Genomic DNA, 24,718 nt, shown 5'->3' with positions numbered 1-24,718 from the left:
TCCACAACTGAAGACTGATATGCTTGAACCATTTTTAGATATTTTGTGCATCTGGTCATATGAAAACATTACAAAATATATTATACATACGGTGACCACACAAGATATCATTGGCCGAGTTTCATACAGATTATGAAACATATCAAATACATTATATATATACCACGTTGCTTCATTTTCTTCTACTTCCTACTAAAGAAACTTCTTAGTTTCCCTTTCTCAATCCTTTCAAGAAGCTTTTTTGACCCAGGAACCTCCAACTCCGACAGCTTCTTCAAATAACCAACAGCTCCGTGTGAGACCATCAGCTTCTTACACTTCCTGCTTGAACACAAAGCCGCCAAACCCGAAACCGCATACTTCTTTGCAGAATTACTCGGACTCGGCTCAAGCAACATCACAAGACTCGTCACACTCTTCTCATCTCTCTTTACTTCTCTGCAATTCCTTGGAACCGTAACCAGACTCGCTATAGCTTGAGCAGCAACCTCTCTAGCTCCACTCGCTTTCGCCTCCAACATTCTTATCAACAACGGGATACAACCTGATTCACCGATCATTCTCTTCGTCTCATTTGATGTAGCTATCCTGCAGATAGTTGATGCAGCCGCTTGTTGAGCTCCGATTGATCCTGATTTAAGAACATGGACTAAACTTGGGATTATCTTGAAGTAAGTCTCTACAGAAACAGAGCCAACAAGATTCCGTATTGCTGCAACTCCTGATTCTTGAGGAAGAGGACCGTCTAAGTAAGCTAGCAGAGTTTGAATCCCATTCTCTGATATAACCGATCTTCGAAGAGTTTCGTTGCTTGAAGTGAGATTCTGAAGACATTCCGCTGCGTATTCTTTAGATCCCAATAGGATTCCGCAGTTAAGTATATTAATCATCACTTTAACGATTCCTTCCTCCGCTAGATTCTGTCTTACTTCAGGCACAGCGGAAATGTTCTTTAAAGTACAAGCAGAAGCTGATTGAGAAACAGAGTCCCCTGTTTTGCAAATCTCGATCAACGGACTAACCCCGCCGTGACCAACAATGGAACGCGATGTCTCTGATGAAATTGACATCCTCTGCAACGAAATAACCGCTTTCTCCTTAGCAACAGGACTTCCCGATTCTAGTAGCCGTATCAATGGAGGCAATGCGTTCTCAGATATAAGCCAGTTTTCGCATCCGCCTGACTCGGCTAGAGAGCAGATCACAGTCACCGCGTTTTCCCTTACGCTAGGCGAAGTAGCAGTCAAAAGCTGCACCAAAGAAGCGACATTGGTCCGACCTAAAGCGGTTATAACCGCCTTTTCGTCTTCTTTCATTACCTCAACGAGCTGCTCAAGCGCTTTGCGTTTAGACTCCAAGTGACCTATCTGAAGCCGAGCAAGCAATTCTCTAACGCTAAACGTTTCCAAGTCTTCAGTCGAAGAAGATAAAGTTTTTGTAACTTCTCCAAGAACACCTGTTTTCATAAGCAATCCACAATCTTTCAAGCTAAGATCAATTTTGGCAGATAGAGAATCTAGATCACTCTGCATCTTTAACTTCCCCTCTTGCTTCGCACTTACGCAAACATTAGCGAGCTCGATGGCTTCTTTCAAAGTTTCTAAGACCGCTTGAAGTTGCTCTTTGCATAGAGTGTGTTTAGAGAAGCAAGGATGGCTAGACAAATCCGATAAACATGTCGGTATTTTCTCTAATCTTGAAATAATCACTCTCCATCTGCTTGAGAAACCTTTCACTGTTCTTGCTTTGGACAAAGCCATCGGTACAAGCTCTTGTGCCTGTAATAACAAATCTTCAACTGTTGGGTCAACCAGAGTTTCGTTTCCAGTTATCTGCTCCACCATGATCACACACAAATACAATCCTTGAACTCTGTTTCACTGAATTGCACAAAAGAAGGACAAAAAACAAAAGTTTAGCGATTTACAGAAAGAAAAAAAACAAACCCAGAAACGATCATGTAATGCCTTGATGAGTGAGACACACTGGCAAATAATGGAAACTTTAGTTCTGTAATAGGAAAAAAATCAAAAGTGGGGAACTAAAGTAATGAAGGGAGTAGTTGAATGAGTGATGAACAAGTTGGTAGATTTGTTATAAATAAGGACACGGATTTTAAAACAAAAAGGAAGAAGCCATCAAAAGAGTTTCGAGAATCTTGAAAATCATCACAGAAAAGCTTATCGATATTTTGCTGGAGAACAAAACCCTACCAGACAAAAAATTTACAAGTCATTTTCCAATTTCCTTTAATTCGTCGGTGTGAACAATAAGTGCTATAAAAAAGCTAATGATATGCTAATAAATAAATAGAAGAATCATCACAATCAGCATCTATTACATGATAGTATATTTATTTTAATGAGAAGGCTCCTGAAAAATAAAGATAAGAATACCCTTCTGAAGAACAAGAGGTTCAAACACAGATTAAAAACCACAAAGATTGAAGATTAAGCTGGTTTTAGAGGAAAAGCAATAAAGAGAGAAGAGAGACTTTGTTTTAAAGAGAAGATTTCGAACCAAACTCCACTAAAACACACTACACACAAGTTTGGTGACAAATCCACAACTTGTCTTCACTATAAGAAAAGAAACGAAAAAAGCTTTTCTAATTTTTCCTTAGAGCTTGTGTAAAATGCAAGAGATTCAAACAGAACATGAAGATCATCTTTTTGAGATTAAACGATTTAACAATTACCTGGAAAGAAAGATCTATGCTTTAGCTTCTGGGTTTCCTATCTGAACCAAAGAAACTAACTGTCTAACGAACTTTGAATTTCGAAATTGAATCAAAAACAAAAGCAGAAACTCTCTTTCAGACAGAGAAGGAGCTGTGTCAGGGTCGTTTAGTCAGCTTTAGATTTGTTCCGACAGCGCCGTAACGCACGATTTTTATCGTATCGCGAGAATTTTCAAATTCTTCCGATCGAGCGGCTCTAGTTCCATCTTATGAACCTAATCGAACGGTTGGGATGCGATTGGAATTTGAAATGGCTCGTTGATCAGATGATGTGGACGTATGACTAGTCTTCTCGGGAGCTACACGTGTGCCAATCGGTAAAATTGACCTTATGTGTTCTTTTAATTAACGAAAATGCCATTGGTTCAAGCATCATCGGCTTTTGAGAGAAAGTGTCGAGGGGACCGAGGCGCGTGATGCTTTGTGGGCCTTCTTAACGTGCACGAAACGGCACGCACTTGTCTGCTGTGCTGTCTGTTGAGAGCATCGGCTTTTGTGATTAATTAATTTTACCATTTAGATCATTAATGTAACTCTTTAGAGCTAATCATCCTCCGATTTTCATAATCATTTTATGGTAAAATAAATAATTATCGCTAAGACCTATCTTATCTAAAGCCAGTACCCCCCATTCTAACTAAGATTTTCACATTTCATATTTATTTAAAATTAAATTATAAATGATACTCTCTCTGTCCCACAAAAATGAATTTTTTAGAATAAAAATTTGTTCCATAAAAATTTTTTTGTATTTCCAATGTCAAATTTAAAACAATTTACATATTTTACTCTTATTAAACAATAATAAATAATATTTTTCTTAAAATATGTTAAAAGGTTAAAATTGTCATTATACATTATTTCTTAAAAGATATGAAATTTCTAAAATATCTATCTTTGTTGGACGGTGGGAGTAATATATTTTGTTTGTTTAATCAAACTTATTTGAACCCAAAAAATCAATTTTCTGTCTCAGAACCCAAAACGGAACGTTTAGCTATTTGTCATGTATGTAATGATGGGCCTAAATTTGAAGCCCAATATTAAACGAGAACTTCAATTCTACGCTAATCTATAATAATACCTTTCTCCTTGATTTTGTCGTCTCCCTCTCTCTCTCTCTGGATTTCTGGGTTCCCGATTGATCTGAAATTGAAATTCTCGAATCGTAAAGTTTGCTCTAATCCTAACTGAAGATCTAGATTCTCGCGTTTGATCCATCAGGTTTGCTTCTTCTTCGGGCTACTACGCATCTCAGAGAGATTATGATGTCTTCGTGCTTTCAGTTAGAGTTTCCGCTTCTTCTTGATCTCCGTCATCCTATTCGCGTGGAAGCTCGGGTTTCACAAACATTGTTCGTGAATTCAGGTTTTTCTGCTATGTACGATTGTTGGAGCTAGAGATCACTTCTTTGATTTTCTTTTGTTGTTATTTAGGGTTTTATATGTATGTCTATGAACTCGTGGTTGTGAAATCACCGAAGCTTTTGGATTTGAGTTTTGATGGTTTTTTACTACTGCGAGTGGAACTCCGAAAATAGTCTATGGCTTGTGAGCAAGAAGGGTGAGCAATGCGAGTTCTTACACTCTTGGTCTTTTTTTTCCTGGCTTGGTGATGGTAGCTACTCTTCAAGGACACAAGAAGGTACTATTCACATACTGCTGTGATCCTCTACTTCGATATTATTTTTAGCATGGTATGCATCATGGTTTCGTTTTGAGTGTTGGCTGAATGGAAGCAGAATTTATTCACATGTAATTTTTCTTGACCGGAGGATATAAAGGGGATTGCCCTCCCTCAAGGTTCTGATAAACTCTACTCAGCCAGTGGTGATGGTGCTTTGAGAATATGGGACTGCCATACTGGTCAATGTGTGCATGAGATCAACCTCCAGGCAGAAGCAGGGTCTCTGATTAGTGAAAGACCTTGGGTTTTCCTTGGCTTGCCAAATGCTGTAAAGGTTATTAGTCTATGGCATTCTAAACTCAGGACGTTTATCTGTTTTCAAAATACCATCCTTTGAAATTCAGTGGGATTCGTCTTGACTCTGGTCTCAAATTTTGCTGTAACATCTTGCAGGCTTTTAATGTTCAGACCTGTAAAGATTTGCATCTCAATGGTTCGGTAGGAGGTCAGGTGAATGCAATTGCTATTGGAAACGGAATGCTTTTTGCTGGGACAAGTGTAAGCCTTTTAACTTACTCCATCTCTACCTCTTTTAGTTCTTTGCTTTCCCGTTATTTCATCCAGATCTAAAGTGTGTTCCTTTTTGGTCTCGTTGGAATTACAGTCTGGTAATATATCAGTCTGGAAAGGTACTGACACCGAGTCTGATCCTTTCAAATACCTCACATCTCTCGAGGGACATAGTGATGAAGTCAAGTGTTTCGTTGTTGGAGGTCAGAGGCTTTACTCTGGTTCTGTGGATTAAACAATAAAGGTACGGGGATGGTTCCATTTATTTCAATCTTTGCCGAATAAAAACTTGTCATGTTATAGAATTGATTCCAAGCAAATTGTTCACTGTAATTTTCAGGTGTGGGATCTCGACACATTGCAGTGTATAATGACATTGAGGCAGCATAGCGACACTGTCACGTCGCTCCTATGTTGGGATCAATATTTGTTATCGTCTTCATTGGACGGGAACATAAAAGTCTAGGGCTCTTCGGAAAGTCCCAACTTGAAAGTTATCCATAAACGCAGCCAAGAACAAGTGAGTTGTAATAACAAGAACAATAAGAAGACTTAGTTTTTAAGAAATAGCATCCTGACTCTTATTTTCTGGTTTGAAACAGAGTGTGCATGCTCTTTGTGGATTACACGATGCAGAGGCCAGGCCAATTATATTATGCTCTTACCAAAACGGAACAGTTGGCATATATGATCTACCTTCGTAAGTGAAACTTAATCCGAGAACCTCTCTAGTTTGTACTCTAAAGTCTAACCTAACCATCAGTTGTCTAATGAAATCTGAATCATCTCTCATGTTTGTTATACACAGTTTTGAAGAAAGAGGGAAGATGTTCTCAACGCATACGATCGGCACACTTACAATTGGTCTTGAAGGATTGTTATTCAGTGGAGACAAGAGTGGGAAAGTGCGTGTGTAAACAAATTTCTACAAAGTGCTTAAGTGGCAGCAAAGTGTAGAAATCTTCGACCAACTCTTTTGTTTTTGTTTTGGTCGACTAGAATATTCATTATAATAATATAATGTTACATTGATGGTGGTAAACAAATACCATCGCTTTATGAGTGAAGAAAAGCTCATTTCATGTTCGATTTCAATTGTTGTAGATCGTTTGGTCTATAACTTTATATAAACGAAGATCATATTATAACCAGTAACATGGCTCTTTCAGCATTGCCTCTAAAAAGAAGGCAGATATAAAAAAAAAAACATAATCATTCCTAATAGAGGAACGAGCTTCTGATTAAATTCAAGTCAAAAATCCATATTATAAAAGAGAGGGTAATCGACAAAGAATGTTACTAGCTCAAATATCAACCAAATTTCATAATAAACGAAAATAAATTTTGTGGGTAAGTGAATGGAATCATCTTCTTCTTCAGTCTCCCTTTTTCCTGAAAGAGCATCCTTCAGTGAGCATTGCCTTTCCTCCGGTGGGTGTGCAAAGCAAAGTCTGGCAGTTTCCACACACCACAACGGTCTGAGAGTGGCTGAACACCGTTGTACTGCACCAAATCCAAACCCATCACTTAGTTATTTCATATAGATTTATAACCAAAAACATTAGCAGATTCAGACGTTCAAAAAAGCTTACATGTTAAAGCAGCCTTGACACTTGACATCCTACATCAACCACAACATCAAAATGATTAGAGTGAGCACCCAAATGATGTTAATTGATAAGAGTCATGAGAGAACCAAACTCCAGAATTCAATTCATAGGTAGCAATAAGGTTTGAAGTTTTTACCATGAAAAATGAATTGGGAGACTGAACAAGACGCTTAAGCTTGTGCTTCCTCTTCTCAAGCTCAGCAGGTGGGTTAAGCAGATCAATATCGTTTTGAAGGACCTGAAATACACATTCATTCAAATTAATCTCACTTGTGGTGAATGAATCAAATCACGAAATCCAAATCTCTTAAAACCTAAGAATTACCCTAAGAGAAGAAAAGCTTGAAACCTAATTCGATTTGTTCTTTGCTTTTCCCTACAGAAACTATCAGATTCGACGATGAAAAATATATTAAGGCCGTCTCTAATGTTCTAAACAAGAGAATCGAAACGAGATTAGAGACTGAGAAACGAGAACTAACCATTTTGGTTAGCTTATCAGGGATTCTGCTACGACAAGACTCAAGAGAGTATGGAATAAGCCGACAAATGCTCTTGGAAGATGTAAAACCATAATTCGCACCACAAGGCTGCCTTATAGGTTCTGGTCCGAAAAGGCCCACTGGTAACATTACTTTTCTTTCAACTTTATCAACATTAACATTTTGGGCTGAACAAATATTACATCCGGTCCACTTTAATTTATTGGGCTATATTTGACCACGTTTCTTCTTCCACCTAATTTTAGTATTTCACAATCCCACATTATTAATTTCGAAAATCATTTGTCGGATTTAAAGCAAGAATTTAAAAGGGGTAAAAATCTTTTTTTTTTTTTTAAAGCAAGAAATAAGAAGACATTAATAAAAATTGTACAAAAAATTTATGGATTGAGTATTGGTGAATAAAATAATAATTAAAAAATTATAGCAATAGAAAGATATTTTTAAATTGTAACCATTTTAAAAGCCTTACGAATTTGTAATAATAATATTTATCTTCCCAATTTTTTGTTTTCCCTCTTGTTTATTGAAAAGGTACACCTTTTGCCGCAATTTTTAAAAAAATTAATTTTGGTCCATTAAAAAATTAAAACAAATGATAAAATGCGACTTATCTGTCGTTTTGAAGCCGGAACGTCGTCGTCTTCGCTCTTTCGCTTTATCTGTAGTCTGTACTGTGGTTTAACACTCTCTCTCTCTCTTTTGCCTCGCCGGAACCTAATGTCGAACACCGTCGAAGATGACGACGACGACTTCCAGATCCCTCCTTCCTCACAGCTTTCCATTCGAAAACCTCTTCAACCTACCAACGCTAACAACTTCTCTCACCGCCGCCCTCCAAACAAAAAGCCCAGACTCAGCCGTAATCCTGGTAAGGAGAATGTGACTCCGCCTCCGTCTCCGGATGCGGATCTGTTATGCTCCTCTTCTACTCCACACTGTAGCTTAGATTGTATCCCATCTAGTGTTGATTGCTCTATTGGTCCAATTTCTTCTCTCGGTGAAGACGACCAAGTTTTAATCGATAAAGTGGATAAGGACGACTGTATAAAGGTGAATCGTGAAGGTTATTTGTGTAATTCGATGGAGGCTAGGTTATTGAAATCTAGGATTCGTCTCGGGTTTGATCGTGGAATCCATGAGGATGATGAAGAGTTTGTTGAGTCCAACTCTGAGCTTGATGTGTTGATAAAGCTTTGTTCTGAGTCTGAGGGTAGGAGTGGAGAGTGTAGTTTAGGCAATGATGATTCGATTCAGTGTCCATTGTGTTCAATGGATATTTCAGCTTTGAGTGAAGAGCAAAGGCAAGTTCATAGCAATACTTGTCTTGATAAGTCATATGATCAGCCTCCTGAGCAAGTAAGCTTCTTTCTTATCTCATAACTGGAATTGATATCAACCTTCAATTTTAGGGTAAAACAATGAAATATGATTATTGTAGGACTCAGAAGTGTTTGGATTTTGTTCAATTGTTACTTCATTACGCCATTGATTGACTGCTGATTTGTAAATATGATTATTGTAGGACTCCTTGAGGAAATGCGATAATTCGTCTTCTCTTATTGAAGAATCGACTGATGATCCAGTTCAGCTTCCTCAGCTAGTTACTGACCTGTCTCCAGTGCTTAAATGGCTTAGGAGTCTAGGTTTAGCTAAATATGAAGATGTTTTTATTCGTGAAGAGATCGACTGGGATACCCTTCAGTCACTCACTGAGGAGGTAATAGAATATCATAACTTTATGGAACAGAAGCTCTATCACAATCAGTTTTTATTTATTTATGTGCATGTATATATAGCTTACTTGTTTACACAGAGAAACAGGATTGAGAATTAACAAGGTTATAATTCCACAGGATCTTCTAAGCATAGGTATCACGTCACTTGGTCCCAGAAAGAAGATTGTCAATGCACTTTGCGGACTTAGAGAACCCTTTGCATCTTCAGCTGAAGCACATGCACAGTCTCATTGTACAAGTGGCCATGTTACAGAGAGACGGAGGGACAAGTCAACCAATCGTTGGGCAAGTGAACCCAAAAAACCAACTGCAAACAAGTTGATTACAGAATTTTTCCCTGGTCAGGCTACCGAGGGTATGAAGATCCGGAAGGCCCCTAAAGAACCTGTCGTAGAAAGGAGTCCATCAGATTTAAACTCTAGACGTGCTGTGAGAAGAAATGGCAACAATGGAAAATCTAAAGTCATTCCACATTGGAATTGCATTCCTGGGACACCTTTTCGAGTGGTAATTCTTCATAACAAGCCAGGCCATGGTTTTACTTCTTCGTCAAATTTATAGCTCATGAATGCAACATTGTTACATATTTCTCCTTCTCATTCAAGTCAAATATGCTCATGAAAGTTGATTTAAAACGTCCTGCTGATGCTGAATATTTATGTTTGGTGACTTTCTGGTTTTATATATGTATGCAGGACGCATTCAAGTACCTCACACGCGATTGTTGCCATTGGTTTCTTACACACTTTCATCTCGATCGTAAGTAGTCTGCTGTATGTCTAATTATAAATTACTACACAGAAGAAGCCTGCTTATCGTGGAATCAATGCTTAAAGTCTCTGTATTCTCATTTACAGATTACCAAGGTCTGACAAAGTCATTTAGTCATGGGAAGATATACTGTTCCTTAGTTACCGCAAAGTTGGTAAATATGAAGATTGGGATCCCTTGGGAGAGACTGCAAGTCCTGGACCTTGGCCAGAAGGTTAATATTGCCGGCATTGATGTGACATGCTTTGATGCAAACCACTGTCCGGGGTCCATCATGATACTCTTTGAACCAACCAACGGTAAGGTGCGTTCTTAAATTAGACACTTCCAGTGTGTAGTCATAAGCCTATGTTTAACTTTCCATTCACAGAGTAATTGTCCATGGACTCTGTTAATTTTGTATAGGCTGTTCTACATACGGGTGATTTTCGCTATAGTGAAGAGATGTCAGATTGGCTCATTGGATCGCAAATCAATTCTCTTATTCTTGATACTACATACTGTAACCCCCAGGTTCGTCATCCATCAAGACTTTGTAGCTTAAAGAAAGCCCAAGTTTTTCAGTTATCATCTCTATGCGGTTTACATTTGTATTTGAAATCCATTTTTGCCACACAAGTTTTTCTGCATGATTCCACTCTTTTGTGATTTCTTCAGTTTACATTTAAGGTGAACAAAGAAGAGAACTTCTACGATCTTAGAGTTTACATTTTCTTTTCAAAGCAAGAGTGGTTTGATACATATGCCATCATTTGTTTGCAGTATGACTTTCCAAAGCAAGAGGCGGTAATACAGTTTGTTGTTGAGGCTATTCAAGCAGAAGCATTTAATCCCAAGACCCTTTTCTTAATTGGAAGCTACACCATCGGTAATATGTTCACCTTCTTTTTCTGTTTCGATATTATCATGTTGAGATCTAAATTATTCCATCTTTTCTCTTTTGAAAGGAAAGGAGAGGCTGTTCTTGGAAGTTGCACGTGTTCTACGGGAAAAGATATACATCAATCCTTCAAAACTAAAACTCCTCGAGTGCTTAGGATTCTCAAAAGAAGATATGCAGTGGTTTACAGTGAAGGAAGAGGAGAGCCACATTCACGTTGTGCCCTTGTGGACGCTTGCCAGTTTCAAGCGGCTGAAGCATATAGCTAACCGATACACAGTAAGAAACACATATATTCGGTTTGACTGTCAAAGAGAAACAAACAAAAGTGATTTTCTTTTGGCTGATCTCGTTAGAGGATGAGTTCTAATACTGTTTTTTGTCCTGCAGAACCGTTACAGCCTTATCGTTACCTTTTCTCCTACTGGTTGGACATCTAGTAAGACTAAAAAGAAGTCCCCAGGAAGAAGGTTGCAACAGGGTACAATAATAAGGTAAAATTTTCCCGATCTTCATGTCCTGTGGCATTGAGCTCAAAATCATGATCCGGAGAAACTTGATATAATTTTCAGGTACGAGGTTCCTTACAGTGAGCATAGCAGCTTCACGGAGCTAAAAGAGTTTGTGCAAAAAGCGTCGCCTGAAGTTATCATACCAAGTGTAAACAACGATGGACCTGACTCTGCAGCTGCAATGGTGTCTTTGTTGGTTACGTAGAACTGTGTTTTACATCTGCGATAAGCTTAAGTTTGCAACAAAAAGGCAGCCTCCTTGGCTACCAATTGAGCAGAGCCGTCAAAGATCTACGACGAAATTAGATATGTTACGTTCTATCTAATTGTAGTTATGTCAGAAAGGACTCTTAAAATGATAAATCCTCTAATATCAATCTTCAAGTAAACAAATACATTAAGTTGGGTACTCGTAGAGATTACAAACAACAAGTATCAAAATTTGTTAAGAATCCTAGACAAAAGCTCTCGTGATCAGATATTTTCATCCAAAGTGGAAATGAAAACTATAACATCTTTTTCTTCGATTCTTGTATCGAGCTGACCGCTTAGCTCCCAATCACAGTCATTCATTCACTAGCACAAGAACCCCAGGTCTCCTGCACAAGCACAACATTGATTAACCTTCATTGAGTTGATAAAGAAGAAATCATTCATAAACCTTAACCTACATTGAGCTGATAAAGAAGAAAAGTAGTCTTACACAGTATCTCCTTTCATGAACATCTCAGGTCTCTCTTTGATCAGATTTGTACGAACCCATGAAAGTAAATGCTTCATAGTGAACTAATCCAGGAATTAGAAAAGTCGAATGAGCTTTTATATATAATCATTATGACCCCAAAAAAACATAAGAATTCAAGCTTACATCATCAGATTCAGCTCCATTGGGCAAATCAACGTTAACTTTATGAATCTTTTCAGAATCACAGAGCAGCTCTAACCCACCCCTACACATTGTTCTTCTAAGATCAATCATTGAACAACAACAACTAAACAAACACATCGTTCAAGTTCTTCAATTTCAGCATTACACAGAAGCAATCAGGAAAACAATCTCAAAAGAAACCAAATTCACCAGTAACAGAGAAAGTGATATTTTACCCGAATTCAAGAGTTAATTGCATCGTCGTTGATGTTTGCAGGAATCAAATTCAAACCCCAGCTCTTCTATAGCTTTCAGGGTTTTTCGTCTTTCAAGTGATATGCTCCTTTGTTCGAGTAGCGTTTTGCTCTGCATAACGATGTCGTTTAGGTTCAAGACATGTTGGGCTCTTTCATTGGGCCTAAAACTATATAAGATAAGGCCTATTACTTTTCCCGATGTATCATCATCGCATCGTAACCGTTGATTATACGAACTGGAACATATCAACGGACAAGATTGAGTCCTAGTTTTTTGACTAGAAAATAGATGGTACCTGATATTTTTTTCCCCAGCGACCGGCAAAATTGCAACCAAAAACAGAAGAAAATCCTCAGGTGAATGGAATTTTCTTGTTTCCCAATTTCTTCTGTGAAATAGAAAAAATTCAGTTTCGTTTCTTTATCTGAAGCTCAATGGAAGCTTATAAGCAATGGGTTTGGAGAAATAGAGAGTATGTACATTCCTTAGGATCCTTTGCCAACGTAAGATTCATTATTACTCTTCTCCTTAATTTCTTTTCCCATTTTTGATTATGTTCTGATTCTCTGTCGTTTTTGTTTCATCGTAAGTGTCAATTCCAAGTTTTCATCGTCTGGTTGTTTGAATTTTTGCTTGAAGAGTTGTGTTTATTATATACACCGAAATTTGAGATCGAAGCTTTTGTCTATTAGGTTTAAGATTGAAACCCTTTGCAAAAGTTTAAGACTTGAACCAGTTCCTTCTTTTAATTCCTAGTTGTGGAATTCATCAGCTGATAATTCGTCAATTATGTTTGTTTTGTTGCAGGGATTGACATGGCTGCTTCCTGAAAAGTTTTCTGCTTCAGAGATTGGACCAGAAGCAGGTTTTGTGATACTTTGGTAACATTTTACTGCTTTCAATCTTAGAACAGCTGTTTCCTTTATCCGTGTTAGCTCTTAAAGTCTCTTGTTTGAAAAATGGAAAACTGTCCTATACTTAGTTTTATCGGTTCTTCTCAAATCACACACGTCACTTGTAACTCCTCACATGTTTAGTCTCCTAAGTCTTTAGTAAATTCATTAGAATCTTCAACTTCAAAAGAATGTTCCTTTCTCTCTTTTGTGTATCTCTCTTGTACTTTTGATGTGTGATGAAAGTTTTGGTGATCTTCTTTGTAGTAACGGCTTTTTTGGGCATATTCACAACGATAAATGAACACATCATTGAAAATGCTCCAACACCTCGTGGCCTTGTTGAATCTTCCGGGAGTGATCCATCCCTTTCTTATCCGCTACTCATCGCCATCCTAAAGGATTTGGAAACTGTTGTGGAAGTGGCAGCTGAACACTTCTATGGAGACAAAAAATGGAACTACATTTTTCTCACTGAAGCTATGAAGTAAGCTTGCTTTCTTCTGATCACTTGGATCTACACAACCTACTTAGCTGGCATTTTGATATCTGGAAAACTGTGTATTTTCAGGGCTGTCATTAGGTTAGCCTTGTTCCGGAATAGTGGGTATAAGATGCTTCTTCAAGGAGGGGAAACATCTAACGAGGAGAAAGATTCTGACCAATCCGAGTCGCAAATTAGAGCTGGTAATTTAGGTAGAAATCTCGGGCCTCATAGTCTTGGAAACCAAAATCGTCATAATCCATGGAACTTGGAAGGTCGGGCGATGTCAGCTTTAAGTTCATTTGGTCAGAATGCAAGAACAACAACAACATCTTCTACCTCCGGTTGGTCTCGAAGAATTCAACATCAGCAAGCAGTTATTGAGCCTCCAATGATCAAGGAGAGGCGAAGAACGCTCTCCGAGCTACTATCTGAAAAGGGTGTTAATGGAGCGTTGTTTGCAATGGGTGAGGTTCTTTACATAATGAGACCGCTCATTTACGTTCTTTTCATCAGAAAATATGGAGTCCGATCTTGGATTCCTTGGGCTATATCGCTTTCTGTGGACACACTGGGAATGGGTATTCTTGCAAATTCGAAATGGTGGGGAGAGAAGAGCAAGCAAGTCCATTTCTCAGGACTTGAAAAGGATGAGGTTAGAAATCTCTCAGTCCTCAATACAGTAACGTTGAACCGATTTAACTGATATTTCTTGTTACTGCTTCAGCTGAGGAGACGAAAGCTGCTATGGGCATTGTACCTCATGAGAGATCCATTCTTCACCAAGTACACAAGGTGAGTGTTATGAGCTGCATTTCTTAAGCTATGGGTCCCTAAGCCGTTTTTTTGGTTTGGGTTTTAGGCTTATGAAGTTTAGAAACCTAAGGGAAGTAACTATATATATATATATGCTTTGTTTTCAATTATTGCTTGTTCTGGAATGGGAATAATTGAAACCGAATTGGTTCATTCCCTCTTGGCTCTTATGTTTGTACGCTTAGCTTCAGTTAATATCAGATTGGGGATCCCTGGGTTTAGGCTTATAGCTTAAGCTATCTCGGTTACTAATAAACCAAATACATGCTTGTCTTGCAATTGCAGGCAGAAGCTGGAAAGCTCTCAAAAGAAGCTGGAACCAATTCCATTGATCGGATTCCTCACAGGTTTACTTTTTAAGCTTTCGTTTCATTCACTAGATCATTGATTGTTTGTTTACTTGCCATCAACTGACATTATTTTGGTTATCGCGTGGGAATGACAGAGAAGATTGTGGAGCTTTTGGAGGGAGCTCAGTCACGGTACACTTACATATCGGGATCGTGAGGCTAAGCGTTCACCTATGGTTTTTACGCAACTGAAGAATATCGCCATTGTTGGAATGCTTTTCTAGATCTTTGAAGGCTCCTTGCAGATTCATAGGGAATGTTTCAGGCTTTTGTAAGAAATTGTGTTTATTGCAGTTAGAGAACATAACAATGGACAGATGCATCTGATGAGATAAGCTTCTCTGTGTCTAAAGAAACGACCAATACGAACAAAACAAGCATCATTAATGCAGGATGATTAAATGGTTTGTCAGAAATACTACAACAGTTACTTATGTAAAACTAAAAACATCTAAATCCAAAATTATTAATGCTGACGTAACGAGTGATATCCTGTCGATGGTAGGGAAAAAGTTGGTGGCTTGCTAAAATTACAACATTATCCCTCGGTGCTGGACCCGAATCTGTTATCGCAAAACGTGGAACCCACTTGGTTTAAGCCTAAAAGGTTACTACCGGTTAAACCGGTTTTAAATATGTGTTAATTCTAATCTCGGATCCGATTTGTTCGTTTGGTAATCTCTAGGCCAAGTCACCAATATTTGATTTTTGAGTGGGCAGGGAATGGTGGGGTCAAATAGTTGGGTCTAGCCCTCAAGGCCTCAACAATGTATGGTGTGAGACCGGCACTGGAGAGAGTAGGGTCCAGCTCAGGCCCACTTTCACTCGTTTTCGTTTTGTAGCCTTTCTTTTCTGGTGCATACGGTCCCTCTTTCTGGTCGGTCATATATTTGTACAAGTAGACGTAGTATAGCTAGTGGTTCAAACCCGTTTCGGGTTTACCTACTGAATGAAAATTAGTTTGAATCGGTTACATCTAGTTACTGTCGAACTAAGAATTAAACCGATTACTTTTATCTGATTTCTAGTTCGGTTTGTATGTTTGATATCCGGATTGAATATTTGTCCAAGTACACAAGTAGGTAAAGTATGCGTTATGTTTGTGACCGGTTTAGTTAAAGGACGATAGGAGGATTTTGGAATCCTGTAAAGGATTATTCCATAGACACTAATTAGCTTTTTGGTGGCGCAGCCTTGTGACCTCCATTAATGGGGTCCAGCCCCAAGTATGGGCTTACAGCTTTTTCCTTGAGAAAAAAAAAAGTAAATCTATTATTTAAATCTTTTCAACTATTAGAAAAGTTAAATTTGACGGCTTAAAAGTTAAAACCTATTATTGGCGATGGTGTACCAAGCTAGGTAATTCATTACTAGTAACCAGAAAGAGTTTCAAATTTTAGATTTCGAAGCTTCTCTTATTAGGTTAAAACATAAAAAAACCAACTTGTGACTTTGTGTATATTACTAAACAGTTAAAAAAAAAACTCAAAGAGAAATAAAGTTTACTGGACCCCATTGTGGAGATGGTCCCATAATAATACTGATAGAATTAGAAGATAGAGCAATGGAAGGGGATTTGTCCACGTGGTACAATCCGAATGGTTCTTTAAAGCTCATCAAGCACATCAACACCGTCGATTTTTCCCGCATCGAAAAGCGTTCAATAATCAACACTTGTCTTCTTGCTCCTATATATATAGAGAGACGAGTCACATGTAGTAATCTCTTTCGACGTGAAACGCCGTTAAAACTATTCTTTCCCATTGTATCCGCTTTTAACAACTCTCGTCGTCATCTCCACCGTCCGTTTTCGCTCAGCTATATTTTAATGGCGACGATTCAGAAGCAAGAAGAAGTTGGAGGCAAGGACCAAAGCCTACGAGCCGTTGATCTAACCATCGTCCACGGCGTCAGAAACGTCGAAACTTCAAGACCTTTCCAAGTAAATTCCACGGTGAGTCTCGAGCCTAAGGCGGAGCCGGTGATGCAGATGCAGGCTCCGTCGATTTCAATGTCTTTAGCTCCACCGTCTTCAACGGGACCACCATTGAAGAGAGCTTCGACTAAAGACCGTCACACGAAGGTTGAAGGAAGAGGGAGAAGGATACGGATGCCTGCCACGTGTGCGGCTAGAATTTTTCAATTAACTCGAGAGTTAGGTCACAAATCCGACGGCGAAACGATTCGGTGGTTGTTGGAGAACGCTGAGCCGGCGATTATCGCCGCCACGGGATCGGGAACGGTTCCCGCCATCGCTATGTCGGTTAACGGAACCCTAAAAATCCCGACAACAACGAACGCTGATTCTGATTTGGGTGAAAATCCGATGAAGAAGAAACGTAAACGACCTTCTAACAGTGAGTATATAGACATAAGCGACGCCGTTTCAGCTTCCTCCGGTTTAGCTCCCATTTCCACGACGACAACGATCCAACCTCCGCCAGCGCTGGCATCATCCACCGTGGCTCAGCAACTTCTGCCGCAAGGAATGTATCCGATGTGGGCTATTCCATCAAACGCAGTGATTCCGACGGTCGGAGCTTTCTTCTTGGTTCCACAAATCGCTGGTCCGTCGAATCAGCCTCAGTTATTAGCTTTTCCCGCCGCGGCCCCGTCGTCTTACGTCGCCGCGGCCCCGTCGTCTTACGTCGCCGCTGTTCAGCAGGCTTCCTCGATGGCTAGACCACTTCCTCTTCAAGTTTTTCCAAGCAGCGGCTTTGTATCCGTTTCAGACGTTAGCGGTTCGAATTTATCAAGAACGACGTCGGTTATGGCTCCAAGCTCAAGCTCCGGCATAACAACCGGTGGTTCATCGTCTACTGCAACAACAACGACACACACACTCAGAGACTTCTCGCTAGAGATATACGAGAAACAAGAGCTTCACCAGTTCATGAGCACCACAACAACACGGTCATCGAACCACTGAAGAAAATAAAGAAAAACGACGGCGTATGAGTGATCGGAAAAGGCACGTGGGCACGTGAAGAAGTGCACGTGTTAAGAAGTGGGCCTAGATTTTAGGCAGAAGTGGGTCAACACGCACCAAAAAGCAGAGAGAGAGAGAGAGTGGGAGGAGGAAGGGAAGGGGCCACTCGGCTCCCACCTTACGCATAGCTTCCGAGGCAGCCAGGTTGGGTGTGGTCCCCAAATGGTTAGAGCTACGTGGTCCGTATGAGTAGGACCAGCTTAAGCATAATTCCGAATCGTTTCATTTTTTTGGGTGGGGGCTCACCACTTTGTCTTGACTTTTTTGGTCTTTGTAATTAACAAAATATATTTATTGAAGCCCTCTCTAAGTCATGGTCCACTCAACAACAATTGTGATATTGATGTTTTGATTTTATTTAAATCTGTAACAAAATAAATATATCTTTCTTATCTAAATGAAAATTCTAATGTTGTTTTCCTAAAATTGTTGTAGCATTACTTTGTAGATGATTCCATTTTCTTAGAAGTGTTTAAAAAGCTTTTTACATAAAAGTCTCGTCCGTGCTATTGGCGGGGCCAAGTAAGCTTGATTGTACCACTAATACGGCATTGTTTCGTGGGGCCTGAAAGCTTCCCACTCAAGGGACGCCTAGTAGGGTCAGCACCACCAGTTTAACGCTAAGGAAGTAAAGGAACAGGCTGGCGTGGGTCATACTTGTGTCTATCTGATCTGTACCGTTCAATTCCATCGTCTTGTCCTAACCGTTGATTCTAGTTCGTTCGTTGTTTAATTAGTAGTAGTAGTAGTAGATATTTTCTTCTTGTCACGGTCTCAACGCCAGACAGGATTTACTATAAGATAACTTTGTTTATGTTTGATTTATTAATTAAGTTAAACCATGGTTCTCCGTTTCACACCGTTGATATATACTACTTTTTAAGATATGTATGAAAGTAAAACTTTAAAAGGTTAAACACAAGGTAAATGAATTATTGGAGGCCTAAACCCAACTTGGTGGTGGATGGGGGAAAAAGGTCCAGAAGTGCTGGCTATAGGAGTCCACGTGGACTTGAACAAATGACTTGTCGTTCTCTTCTTTTATTTCAGTGGACCTCATTCATTTTTATTTATCTTTAGCTTATAAATTTATAAAATGTTCCTTTATTTTTCTAACAAAAAAAAGGTTTTAAATCCAACAACAGGAAAACCAACCTATGCTTTTTTAGTTTCTTGCTTGTGTGCCATCAAAGAATTAAGCCCATAACATTAGGTCCAAAATATCCAAGGCCCATTATTTTGTGGATCCAAAATATTCAAGGCCCATAAGACTAAAACTCTTCTTCCTCCCAGCGACGTCTCAACTCAACGGTTGCTCCAAACTCGTCAGCTCTCGACACGAAGAAGTCTTAACTCAAGGGGACAAAGGTTCTGGTAAAACGGAAAGTTCAAACCCTAGGTTATGAATTTGCATATAAGCCATCTTTTGACCTTTTCAGATACCTTGTATAAACCAAGTCGCCTTTGGTCGAGTGGTAAAGGAGAGATAATTCTTCTCTTTTTACTTGCCGATAATTGTATGACGCAAAAGACTTAGCAAATTATATTTTGACACACGTTTTTTTTTTTTTTTTTTTTTTTAATTTTGACACACGTTTCAAGTCAATGATTTCGACATTTGCTTTATTATATTGGTATGTCGACCAAGATGTCAATTAAGGGGTGGACAACGATTTTCTGATTTAAAATATCTGGATTATTAACAACTATCTAAGAAACTCTGGATGCTATCTCTATTGTAGAAAATCTGGATATCTCCACAATAACAACATCCATGTCCTGAACTAAAAACGGAATTAATAACTTTACATAGTTGTTTTTTTTAGATAATGCTAATATATTTTCCATTTGTTATTATGACAAGGCCATGCCGAATCCATGTGCAATCAATAATAATCCTTGTATAAATTACCTGTCCGCGTTGACGAAAAACTTTATCGTGCCCTCTTGTAATTTGTATAACCTACTCCCTCTGTTTCACAAAGAGTGTCGTTTTAGAGTTTTGCACACAGATTAAGAAAACATTAAATTTTTTGTTTTTTCTAAACAAAAACATCATTACCTATATACTTAAACAAAATCTGCCCAATAGTAAAACAATCTGCAGAATACTAATAGTCATAAAACATAAAAAATCATTAAATTTTGCATTGAAAACCTAAAACGACACTCCTTGTGAAACAAAAATAAAACCTTAAAACGACACTTTTTGTGAAACGGAGGGAGTATTTGCTAAACCACAGCTGCAATATAAACAGTTGTTCTCGATAAGTTAATTAACTCTAAATGTTTCAGATTCTAACAGAATATACAAGACTCAAACATGTTGAAGAAATAAATACTAATTTAATTCTTTTAAATTTGTTGAACAGAAAGAAAAGAAAAAAAAGGAGATTAGAAAGAAACAAATAACATTCCACCACAAGCGTGTACCAATCTCTCCCGCTCTGTCTCTCTCTTTCCTCCATCTCTCTGTGTTCTTCTTACAGACACCGAGAGAATGGCGGATCCTGATTTGTCGTGTCCGTTGATCCACCATCAATCCTCCGATCAACCTGAAGTTGTTATCTCCATCGACGACGACGAGTCAGGACTCAATCTTCCCGCTCGTGGTTTTGAGTTTGACCATCGTAATCCTTATAGGTTTCTCAGCGAGTCCGAGCCTCCGGTTCTCGGTCCGACGACGGTGGATCCATTCCGGAACAATACACCTGGAGTTTGCGGATTGTACGAGGCGATTAAGATCGTGATTTGTCTTCCGATTGCTCTGATTAGACTTGTTCTGTTTGGTGCTAGCTTAGCTGTTGGTTACTTGGCTACAAAATTGGCACTTGCTGGCTGGAAAGATAAAGAGAACCCTATGCCTCTTTGGAGATGTAGAATCATGTGGATTACTCGGATCTGTACCAGATTTATCCTCTTCTCTTTTGGGTCAGTTATCTTGTCGATTACTTAGTGATTGCATACAATGTTTGTGTTTTTTTTTTAGTCTTAGATTTTAAAGTTACTGTTTTGCTGATTATTCAAAAGATCTTTTTTATAGAGAGATAGAATTGAGGAATGGTCAATTTAGTTTCGAAGGTCTTTAGATTGTTTGTTTCATTATGTTTGCTTACCATGGCTACATTCTCCAATGTTCATATATCTTTATTGGTTATGCAGTTATCAGTGGATAAGACGGAAAGGGAAACCTGCTCGCAGAGAGATTGCTCCCATCGTTGTATCCAACCATGTTTCTTATATTGAACCAATCTTCTACTTCTATGAATTATCACCGACCATTGTTGCATCTGAGTCACATGATTCACTTCCATTTGTTGGAACTATTATCAGGGCAATGCAGGTCAGCTAGCACATATTGGTTTTTGTGTAGTTTATAGTTTCAGTTTTTTTCAAGTTTTGTTTTTGAACTTTGTAGGTGATATATGTGAATAGATTCTCACAGACATCAAGGAAGAACGCTGTGCATGAAATAAAGGTATAGAGTTTCTGTGACATTTTTTTTTTGATGTCTGTTGTATTTTTAAAAACTGAGTAACTCTATCAAATAAGAGATTTGTGTATACACCATTTTCATGAATTCTGAACTATTTGTGGTTGAAAAGGATTCAAATGGTTTTTTGTATTTGATACGGAATGTGCTTTCAAGGATGTAAATACAGAGAAAAGCTTCCTGCGATAGATTTCCTCGTCTGCTGTTGTTCCCCGAAGGAACCACGACTAATGGGAAAGTTCTTATTTCCTTCCAACTCGGTGCTTTCATCCCTGGTTACCCTATTCAACCTGTAGTGGTCCGGTATCCCCATGTACATTTTGATCAATCCTGGTGAGACTCGTTTGTGTTTTTCGCACTTTACACTTCTCTGTAAATTAGACTGCCTCCTTACTGATTTTGATGACACTTTCAGGGGAAACATCTCTCTGTTGATGCTCATGTTTAGAATGTTCACCCAGTTTCACAATTTCATGGAGGTAGGCAATGTGCATATCGCGTAAGCTTGCTTAGCTGATTGATTGTCTTGTTGTAGACTTTCACTTATTCGGATAAAACTTTTTTCGAAATCAAACAGGTTGAATACCTTCCAGTAATATACCCCAGTGAAAAGCAAAAACAGAATGCTGTGCGTCTCTCACAGAAGGTGTGTGTTGGTGGAGATAACTATATATGGAGATTACTTTTCTACATTAATTGCATCTTTTATGGTGAAAAATAGTCCTTATGGTGTACTTATGAATTCAGACCAGTCATGCAATTGCAACGTCTTTGAATGTCGTCCAAACATCCCATTCTTATGCGGACTTGATGCTACTCAACAGAGCAACTGAGTTAAAGCTGGTATGTGCAGCTCATGAATGGTTTTGCGCTCTTAAATAGTTTTCTACGTTGTCTCTTATCTATGTCTCATAGTTTGTTCAGAAGTACTCTGAGCCACAAGTCATAAATTCTTGTCCATGGAAGCTTGAAAATAACTTCCCCTGTCAGGAAACAGTTCTCTGGCTGATCATTTATTTCATCTTAATTGTTCTGTTGCAGGAGAACCCCTCAAATTACATGGTTGAAATGGCAAGAGTTGAGTCAGTAAGTTTATCATCTAACACCATAAGTTTGTTGCTTCTCGTTAACATAGAGGAATATCACTCATTATGGTTTTTGTGAAACTTTAGATAAATATGTCTAACCTTACTATTTTGATGGTGTCCTCTATATATGTTCATTCAATGCCCCTATTTTTGTCTCCCTAGTGATTATGTTGCGCTGTCTTTGTTCCTTCCAGCTATTCCATGTAAGCAGCTTAGAGGCAACGCGATTTTTGGATATATTTGTTTCCATGATTCCCGACTCGAGGTAATGTATTTTCTCCTCTAAGTAACCACAAAAGTGATATTACTATCTCTGTCAGCGTTCCAGTGCTTGAAATATCAGTTCCCTACAACCTCAAGAATTTTATCCATTTTGCAGTGGACGTGTTAGGCTACATGACTTTCTTCGGGGTCTTAAACTGAAACCTTGCCCTCTTTCTAAAAGGGTTAGTTAAGAGATGAATAAAATTGTCCTTTTTGTATGTCAGTATGGTTATTATCATCCGTTATCATTGTTTATGATTGAGAAAGTTACTTATACAAGCATACTGCTGTAGATATTTGAGTTCATCGATGTGGAGAAAGTTGGATCAATCACTTTCAAACAGGTAAGTTGAGGATTTTTATATGAAACAATATCTTTGCGAAGAAATAATAAATCTTTGCAGAAAATCTTACTTCTTCTGCTGCTGATTGGTCTGCAGTTCTTGTTTGCATCGGGCCATGTATTGACACAGCCGCTTTTTAAGCAAACATGCGAGCTAGCCTTTTCCCATTGCGATGCAGATGGAGATGGCTATATTACAATTCAAGAAGTAGATTCAGTTCTCTTTAATTCTTCACACATCTTTCTCATATTTGCTTTTGTGTTCTTATGAGTGTATATCTTTGGCTCAGCTTGGAGACGCTCTCAAAAACACAATCCCAAACTTGAACAAGGACGAGGTAAGTGTAAATAGATTCACCCATGATCTATCGGAATCAAAATCCAAATATCTTAAAAGATGTATAGCCTAATGGTTTGGTAAACTCATGTTTCAGATTCAAGGAATGTATCATTTGCTAGACGACGACCAAGATCAAAGAATCAGCCAAAATGACTTGTTGTCCTGCTTAAGAAGAAACCCTCTTCTCATAGCGATCTTTGCACCTGACTTGGCCCCAACATAACACAGAGAGACAAAATGGCTGGCTAAGATTTGTGATGGGTGCGATGATTATAAACTTGTCTTTGTGGTATATTATACCTTTTGTTTTGTCTTCATATTGCATTTCAGCTAGTAAAAAGAAGGGACTGCTATGTTTTTGACCTATATATACATCCTCCTCCTCCAACATGGATCCATCCTTTTCACTTTGAGTGCTGGACTATAACTGCGTGTCGTTTTCTACCCCCAAAAAACGCTATGCTGTTTGCTCCTCTAGTTCTGAGCAGACTTTGCTGTACTTGTTTTTTTTTTTTCCCATTTTTGGGGTTACATTACATATGTATTATGATTATCCAACAAATTTCGATTGTATTCAGTGGAAGTTTCATTTTAAAATAAAATATTTTACCCAAATCTCGTATAAGAATAAACCATTTAGAAACTTTTTTGACATCTGGATTTGAAATCCAATTAAACAATTAAATTATTATACTACTTGCATAGTGCACGAATAAAAAAGCCCAGGTGGGGAAAAGCTGACGCAAGCATAGTTTATAGATAATTAAATTAATGGATTATTAAAACATAAGGAAAAAAAAAGGAACCACGAGAATCAGAAGATGAAATAAAGACCGTTGGATGAAAGAGCATAGGGCGGTGCACAGCACGCTCTGTGGTCCCCGGCACAGAGGAAATGAATCTCCTCATCCTCCTTATTACAGGACCCATGTGCCCGACATGTGTCGGTACCTCAACTGGGAAGTGCCAACTCTCTCACCAATGGCCACTTCTAATCTCTCCTCACAGTCTCCAATTAACTTCATTTTCTTAATCCTCTTTATCCGACATTTTAATTTTTAATCATAATTCCTTAATCATTCTTACACAAATATAGTAATACTACTCCATTAAACAAAGGTTCTATTCTACTTATTGGCTAACCAAATATTATATGGTTTTTCTTAGGTGTTGATTTGTACTTGTATATTTAGAGATATAAGTGGATTCCAATGAAATGCTAATTAATACATGTGCAAATGTTATTGAGGCTATTGATTTATAACTCCCCCAAATCACGCGTCTACAACAAGTTAACCAACTAATAAAGATTTTCATCTATTTTAATTTGGGAAAAATGCAAATTAAATGTTGAACTTTTTCATTACGTCGTTTTTAATCCCCAATTTTTTCTAAAACGATTTAAATGCTGAATTTTCTTTGACTTTTCATTTAAATGCCAAACTTTGTTTGACTTTGCCATTTAAGACCCAACGTTAAGTCGATTAACAGAGTAATTAAACGCCGATTAAATGCCGTTAACAGGTAGATTGAATTAAAACAATGTTGTTTCTAACATACATCAACGACGTCGTTTTCTCA

General features: G+C 38.4%; 8 protein-coding genes across 10 annotated transcripts; 5 read left to right on the top strand and 3 right to left on the bottom strand.

Annotated features, from left to right (window-relative positions):
• Positions 1 to 37: 37 nt before the first annotated feature.
• LOC9318096 (U-box domain-containing protein 15) lies at positions 38 to 3,127 on the bottom strand. Of its 2 annotated transcripts, none has more exons than XM_021028239.1 (2): positions 2,699 to 3,127; positions 38 to 1,880 (listed from the first exon to the last, which is right to left on the bottom strand). In XM_021028239.1, the coding sequence occupies exon 2, from the start codon at positions 1,842 to 1,844 to the stop codon at positions 183 to 185; it is 1,662 nt and encodes a 553-aa protein (XP_020883898.1). In that variant the 5' UTR covers positions 1,845 to 1,880; positions 2,699 to 3,127; the 3' UTR covers positions 38 to 182. The 2 variants fall into 2 exon arrangements, with proteins under 2 accessions (XP_020883898.1, XP_020883899.1); XM_021028240.1 differs by lacking the exon at positions 2,699 to 3,127 and adding an exon at positions 2,214 to 2,595 and having other exon boundaries at positions 59 to 1,880.
• Positions 3,128 to 3,819: 692 nt separating this feature from the next.
• Positions 3,820 to 6,031, top strand: LOC9316260 (zinc finger CCCH domain-containing protein 62). The gene is given in 9 exon segments (XM_002881983.2): positions 3,820 to 4,094; positions 4,177 to 4,335; positions 4,337 to 4,384; positions 4,515 to 4,700; positions 4,820 to 4,924; positions 5,031 to 5,180; positions 5,277 to 5,456; positions 5,539 to 5,636; positions 5,745 to 6,031. Coding segments are annotated over 8 exon segments (969 nt in total). The 5' UTR covers positions 3,820 to 4,094; positions 4,177 to 4,242; the 3' UTR covers positions 5,854 to 6,031.
• A 151-nt stretch (positions 6,032 to 6,182) lies between these two features.
• Positions 6,183 to 7,193, bottom strand: LOC9318095 (40S ribosomal protein S27-1). The gene is made up of 4 exons (XM_002880146.2): positions 7,029 to 7,193; positions 6,683 to 6,784; positions 6,529 to 6,557; positions 6,183 to 6,439 (listed from the first exon to the last, which is right to left on the bottom strand). Exons 1-4 carry the CDS (start codon positions 7,176 to 7,178, stop codon positions 6,313 to 6,315), a joined length of 408 nt encoding a protein of 135 aa, XP_002880192.2. The 5' UTR covers positions 7,179 to 7,193; the 3' UTR covers positions 6,183 to 6,312.
• Positions 7,194 to 7,615: 422 nt separating this feature from the next.
• On the top strand, positions 7,616 to 11,351 carry LOC9316259 (DNA cross-link repair protein SNM1). The gene is made up of 10 exons (XM_021028591.1): positions 7,616 to 8,408; positions 8,575 to 8,769; positions 8,906 to 9,295; positions 9,484 to 9,547; positions 9,646 to 9,863; positions 9,965 to 10,072; positions 10,322 to 10,427; positions 10,507 to 10,718; positions 10,830 to 10,933; positions 11,012 to 11,351. The coding sequence occupies exons 1-10, from the start codon at positions 7,653 to 7,655 to the stop codon at positions 11,154 to 11,156; spliced, it is 2,298 nt and encodes a 765-aa protein (XP_020884250.1). The 5' UTR covers positions 7,616 to 7,652; the 3' UTR covers positions 11,157 to 11,351.
• Positions 11,308 to 12,163, bottom strand: LOC9318094 (ubiquitin-related modifier 1 homolog 1). Its single transcript, XM_021028593.1, is given in 5 exon segments — positions 11,308 to 11,524; positions 11,526 to 11,550; positions 11,655 to 11,737; positions 11,820 to 11,901; positions 12,056 to 12,163. Coding segments are annotated over 5 exon segments (312 nt in total). The 5' UTR covers positions 12,079 to 12,163; the 3' UTR covers positions 11,308 to 11,425.
• A 102-nt stretch (positions 12,164 to 12,265) lies between these two features.
• On the top strand, positions 12,266 to 15,027 carry LOC9318093 (peroxisome biogenesis protein 16). Its single transcript, XM_021028592.1, has 8 exons — positions 12,266 to 12,433; positions 12,508 to 12,580; positions 12,885 to 12,942; positions 13,238 to 13,457; positions 13,542 to 14,109; positions 14,182 to 14,249; positions 14,556 to 14,617; positions 14,716 to 15,027. The coding sequence occupies exons 1-8, from the start codon at positions 12,366 to 12,368 to the stop codon at positions 14,775 to 14,777; spliced, it is 1,179 nt and encodes a 392-aa protein (XP_020884251.1). The 5' UTR covers positions 12,266 to 12,365; the 3' UTR covers positions 14,778 to 15,027.
• Positions 15,028 to 16,081: 1,054 nt separating this feature from the next.
• LOC9318092 (transcription factor TCP9) lies at positions 16,082 to 18,028 on the top strand. Its single transcript, XM_021029556.1, has one exon. The coding sequence runs from the start codon at positions 16,185 to 16,187 to the stop codon at positions 17,547 to 17,549; it is 1,365 nt and encodes a 454-aa protein (XP_020885215.1). The 5' UTR covers positions 16,082 to 16,184; the 3' UTR covers positions 17,550 to 18,028.
• Positions 18,029 to 19,951: 1,923 nt separating this feature from the next.
• Positions 19,952 to 23,714, top strand: LOC9318091 (lysophospholipid acyltransferase LPEAT2). Of its 2 annotated transcripts, XM_002881979.2 has the most exons (14): positions 19,952 to 20,540; positions 20,772 to 20,952; positions 21,028 to 21,087; positions 21,272 to 21,435; positions 21,518 to 21,581; positions 21,680 to 21,748; positions 21,850 to 21,945; positions 22,144 to 22,188; positions 22,385 to 22,455; positions 22,570 to 22,636; positions 22,748 to 22,798; positions 22,895 to 23,005; positions 23,088 to 23,135; positions 23,232 to 23,714. In XM_002881979.2, the coding sequence occupies exons 1-14, from the start codon at positions 20,110 to 20,112 to the stop codon at positions 23,358 to 23,360; spliced, it is 1,587 nt and encodes a 528-aa protein (XP_002882025.1). In that variant the 5' UTR covers positions 19,952 to 20,109; the 3' UTR covers positions 23,361 to 23,714. The 2 variants fall into 2 exon arrangements, with proteins under 2 accessions (XP_002882025.1, XP_020884383.1); XM_021028724.1 differs by lacking the exons at positions 21,518 to 21,581; positions 21,680 to 21,748; positions 21,850 to 21,945; ... (5 more) ...; positions 23,088 to 23,135; positions 23,232 to 23,714 and having other exon boundaries at positions 20,000 to 20,540; positions 21,028 to 21,085; positions 21,256 to 21,398.
• The last annotated feature ends 1,004 nt before the right edge of the window (positions 23,715 to 24,718 follow it).

The sequence above is a fragment of the Arabidopsis lyrata genome (genome assembly GCF_000004255.2).
Source record: "Arabidopsis lyrata subsp. lyrata unplaced genomic scaffold ARALYscaffold_4, whole genome shotgun sequence".
NCBI lineage: Eukaryota > Viridiplantae > Streptophyta > Magnoliopsida > Brassicales > Brassicaceae > Arabidopsis > Arabidopsis lyrata.
The sequence above is the reverse complement of the archived record's forward strand: the minus strand, read 5'-3'. Positions and strand labels throughout refer to the sequence as shown.